The sequence below is a fragment of the Vigna radiata genome, chromosome 9 (genome assembly GCF_000741045.1).
Source record: "Vigna radiata var. radiata cultivar VC1973A chromosome 9, Vradiata_ver6, whole genome shotgun sequence".
Classification (NCBI taxonomy): domain Eukaryota; kingdom Viridiplantae; phylum Streptophyta; class Magnoliopsida; order Fabales; family Fabaceae; genus Vigna; species Vigna radiata.
In genome coordinates this window covers 5,376,642-5,381,640 of record NC_028359.1, presented here as the reverse complement: position 1 = coordinate 5,381,640, position 4,999 = coordinate 5,376,642, and the positions used below count along the sequence as shown (strand labels likewise).

General features: G+C 33.0%; 1 protein-coding gene across 1 annotated transcript; it reads left to right on the top strand.

Moving 5' to 3' along the window:
* Positions 1–2,528, top strand: LOC106773141. The gene is made up of 4 exons (XM_014659831.2): positions 1–144; positions 220–851; positions 1,162–1,872; positions 2,024–2,528. Exons 2-4 carry the CDS (start codon positions 222–224, stop codon positions 2,237–2,239), a joined length of 1,557 nt encoding a protein of 518 aa, XP_014515317.1. The 5' UTR covers positions 1–144; positions 220–221; the 3' UTR covers positions 2,240–2,528.
* The last annotated feature ends 2,471 nt before the right edge of the window (positions 2,529–4,999 follow it).

Below are 4,999 nucleotides of genomic sequence, written 5' to 3'. Positions count from 1 at the left end.
TACCTTTTTCTTGGCAGCTTCCTTAATACCAAGAGCATACATAAAGCTCTCATCATGTTTGCTTATCTCTTAAAAATACACCCAGAAGTATAATTCTTAAAAATATCGCGTAGGGAACACAACCCAAGCAACGATTGAGTTGAGGTATAAGAAATTTCACCAAAATCGTACATATTTTGTTTGATTAATTCGTTAATGTTCTTTACTTTTATGTTTCAGTTATGTCTTCCAACGAAGAGGTAACGCTCCCTTTGAAATATTGGGTGGATGATAGCAGAAGGCGTGTAGTTGTGGCAGAAGCAAGTGGGGAGTTGGTAGATGTTCTCTTCAGTTTCCTCACCCTTCCATTGGGAACTATTATTAGGCTTGGAAACAAATTGGATCAACATATACAGCTTGGTTGCATCAATAAGCTCTACGAGAGTGTTGATAATTTGGAATCTAATGTTTTCTGGAACAACGTCTGCAAGAAAATGTTGCATTCTCCGCGCAACCCGTTAGGCAGCTCTAGCCAAAGACTGAAAGTGAAAGTGGATGATACAGAACCCACCAAGTATTTCGTGTGTTACAGCTGTTCAAAGGAAAAGGATTTGTTGTTGAGTACCTTTGATGGTGCAAGGTGCCATTGTGGAAAATTGATGAGAAAAGAAACGATGTTGCTGGAAGAATCCAAGGAAGAGCTAGCTAAGGACAATGGTGCTTTTGTTAAATCAGATGCCATGTTCTTGATCTTGGATGACTTGAGAGTCCTCCGAAGCTCTGTAGGTCACTCTGTTCAAACGTTTCTCAAGCATCGACACAAAGACATCAGCATCCTCACAGAAATATCTCAAAATGTTGGCATCAAGGAGGTAATTGTTTTTAAGCTATACATTTCTAATCAAACTTGTAAAGAAATAAGGTAAAATCTGTCGAGTTTAACCCTTCGCATTTATGTCAAGAGTATGTTTCAGTTGCATGCCCTTAAAACATTGAGCATGAATATGCATCAAGGAAAGAAATAGGAGTTGATATGTGGATGGAGAAAATACTTTGAATATTAAAATGATTATTTTGTGGTATAAAGTTAAGATATTTTCAGTTCAAGACATTTTTCTGATTTGCTCAACTGATAACCTTCCAAGACTTCCTTAGTTAGCATGGTTTTGGTTGTATTTTCAGATATTGAGCATACTAAAGCAAGCCTTAATCTCCAAATCTCCTCTGAGTGATGTATTATTGAAAAATGAAGGATCTAAGAAATACTCTTCCTCACAATATATCGGTCCCATTCATTCAAAAGGTCATGTAAAAATTAAAGTAATGGTGAGCAAATCAAAGAACAAGATTTTGTTTGCTGAAGTAGATGGAGATTTTGTTGACCTTCTAGTCAGCTTCCTCACAACACCTATTGGATCAATTGTGAAGCTTATGAAAGGAAAATTGTGCTTGGGAAGCATTCGTAACTTGTACAAAAGTGTGAAGCATCTGAATCCATCATGGTTTGTAAGATCATCTAATGAATCTTTAAAGAATATAAAGGTTGCTCCTCATTTTGGTTGTAAGAGGAATCCATTAGAAGAGGAGGATTCTCCTGAATATTGGTATGGCCCTGTAGTGGAGAAAGAGAATGAGGGGCGTACAATGATTTCAAAGAGAAAAGAGTTGTTACGAGATCCAAAAAAAGTGAAACTTTTTGACCCAAGATCTTCTGATGGAGCAAGAGAAGCTCCTGTGGGATTTATGAAGAGACCATGTCTATTTGTTGTGAGCGATGATCTTGAAGTGAAACCAATGACAAGTGCTTCTAGCATTTCGCATTTGAAAGAGCTTGGGATTGTGAAGTTGAATGATTTGGAGGAACATTTCATTAAAGTCAGAAAGTCACATGAGGTAATATTCTCAATCAACTCTTGAATACTTGTTCAACCACAATATTTATGGTTTTAATTAATCTAATAAAATAAATGGCTATAATAAACTGTGTACAACATTTCGTCCTTTTCAATTGATAATTGACATTCATTGTATCTATTTTGGTCAGGCAGTAGACCTTTTGAGGGTTTCTTTGACATCCAATGAAGCTGCTTTGACAAAAAGCTTATTCTCTCAATTGTGGATATGTGAAAGATGCATCCCTTGCTGGGGTGTATTGGGAAGTCGACACCAAATTAAAAACGAAATAAAAAAGGTAGAGAAAGTGGTACCAGTTAAAAAAAAGCATGACGAAAGAGAAAAGCATAAGAATGAAGTGAAGTAGAAACGAAAAAGAGGTACAAGAGACAATAGGTGCATGTTATTGATAAATTCTGAAAAAGTCATGAAGAAATTAAGCCTAAACTAACGAAGAGCGGAAATGGGTGTTGAAGTGCATTGTTGTAATATATTGATGCGTGAAATAGTTATGTTCAAGTGAATTGGACGACCATGTAACATTTAATACAAATTTGATTATTCAATCAAATTACATAGCTGCCTAATAACTAATTTAGAAAAACATTGCAAGGTTTTTAGCTCGAGTTTTGCAACGAAATCTCATATTTTTCTAATATATGCAAAAACAATAACAGGTCTAGATAAATTTATTTAATGTAATAAACAACCAACAATTTCAGAATATTTATGAGAAGAAATATCTTCCTTTAAGTTTTTCTTTAATTTAATAAAAACGTTAAAACTAGTTTAACATCAAAATAGTTCAATTTCTTCAACAGTTTTTCTACCTGAGATTATGTTAAAATAATATCCTCATCTTTCTTTATAACTTAATACCCAAAATAACATCTACAAGACTGAGGTCAGCCGATGTAATACCATACAAGTTAGTTCAAGAAACACTAATAGATCATTTTTAGCATCTGATACATCTTCACTTGCAACAATTTCCACCATTTCATCACAATAAAGTATAGATATGTGTTCAAGCTTTGGAACATCTTTAGCCACAGAAGCTGGAAAAAAATTCCTCGATTCTTTACAATAACATATCTATAGACTGCAACTTTTTAAAGTTAAGAATTTTATCTGGATCTGTATTCCACAATTGTTTCAACTTTGGGAGATTTATAAGAAAATAATTTGCAAATTTGTGTTTCCAACTTCATCTATTTCTTTATAATCGTTGATTTCAAAAATTACTTGAACAAATTACTTGAACCGACTGCATCTATAAACTTTCAAGTTGTCCAAACGAGATTAGAGAAAGAATCAAAACTCACTTTTGTCACATATCGATTAGTTTATTCAATTTGCTAAGGTAGATTTCATCTAACTTGGGGGAAGACACAAACCTGCATTTTGATGAAAGACAGACTATTCTTACATATACAAGCTAAACGAAAATACATAAGATAGAGTGTGAGCAAGAACTGTAAACTTAATATTAAGTCAACTATACGAATTTTTACTTTGGTCTCAAAAATCTTCACCATATTTAGACACTCACTTATGACAAGGCTTTTCAACTTCTTCAATCTTCAGTGTCAAAGTTTACAACTTAAGAAACTCAAATTTACCATAATCCACTCGTATTTGAACTATCTCCTTTAAAGATTCAGACTCACAAACCTCAATTATTTCTACATTGGTAGGAAATTTATCCATAAAATAATTATTTTCAGAAGTCTCATGATATGGTTTTGAACCAGTAGGAAATTTAACTGTGTAAAAGGAGTAGATATTCTTCAATCGGTTACACGTCTCAACCTTAATGGCTTTTAACTATACATGTTTCATACTTATCAGGCATTCTAAAGTCTCCAACAGAAAACACTTCCAAGTCTCCAACCACAATCTTGTAGTCTTTTAACCTATCAAAGAACAAGTGATTGGGCAAAACAGAAACAAACGGGATGTTTAAGTCCACGTGTAACATTATGTCATGTGACACTGTGTCACTCAGAGAATTATTCTGTCATGTGACAATGTGTCACTCTGAGAACCTGACACATGACAATAACAATTTTTATAAAAAAATAAAAATTTTAAAAAACTAAAAAACTCACAAATTGACATATAATACCAACTTAAAAACTTTCACACAAAGTAAATTCCAAACGAGTAATTAAACTTAAATTTTAAGTCAAACTCAAATCTTATAAAACTTATTTATAATATAAAATTTACACCCACTAATATATTATAAATTCATTCTATATCTAATAATATTTCAATAATAACCATAATAATTTAAACTTCTCCCTATATATAGAAAAATGCAATGAGATAATTTATATGTTATATCATCTATATATTATCCCAATAACGTACACTCAACCCCACATTTATGGTAATAAAATTTTGAATTAAAACTATTTTAATTTCTTTTATAAATTTGTTGATAACTAACCGGAAATAAGTCTTTCATTTTTTTCCTTTTATTTTTTCTCTGTCTTTTGTTGCAGCTGTACTGTTATAAACAAGTTACGTGATGATAGCTACGTTTTGAATGTTTCCGATTTTGTAGTAGTTTCTGTTTGAATATTCATGTTTTTATTCTTATTATTAGTTCACCAACTCGTATTGTTTTGGAGTCCAAATCAACACCTTTTTTTTCTTGACAGGAAACTTCGTCGTATCTTTGGTCCTGAAAGCATAGGTTGACTTGTTCATGATTTTTATGTTTAAAATACGGTACTATACACTCATAAACTTGCTTCGGTCACAGGAAAATGATCACTTTTACAGAAAATAGAAGTTGCAATAGGTGGATTAAGAATTATTTGTCAACCGAATAAAATAGTCGGCGTAAAACTTTTTCGAATCTATTGATTTTAAGAATATTAGAGAGTTTTATTTGCCATGGGGACTACTTCAAAATTAATTCACACTAGTGCAGCGAGGGGCTTTTACCGCGGTTATTTTTCACTATAGGTCGCGGTTTAGGAACCGCGGCATATTCAGCCGCGGTAGTAAGTCTAAGACTTTAGGCCGCGGTTACAACCGCGGTATATAAGTTCCGCAATATGCCGCGGTTGTCCAAAGAACCGCTGCCTAAGTTATTTTTTTTAAAAAAAAAAAA

Bases quoted from the DNA above. Each gene is read 5' to 3' on its own strand.
- LOC106773141 (XM_014659831.2), top strand. From the start codon at position 222: ATGTCTTCCAACGAAGAGGTAACGCTCCCTTTGAAATATTGGGTGGAT. The intron at 852-1,161 runs GTAATTGTTTTT...TTGTATTTTCAG, and splicing joins AAAATGTTGGCATCAAGGAG to ATATTGAGCATACTAAAGCA. The intron at 1,873-2,023 runs GTAATATTCTCA...TATTTTGGTCAG, and splicing joins AAGTCAGAAAGTCACATGAG to GCAGTAGACCTTTTGAGGGT.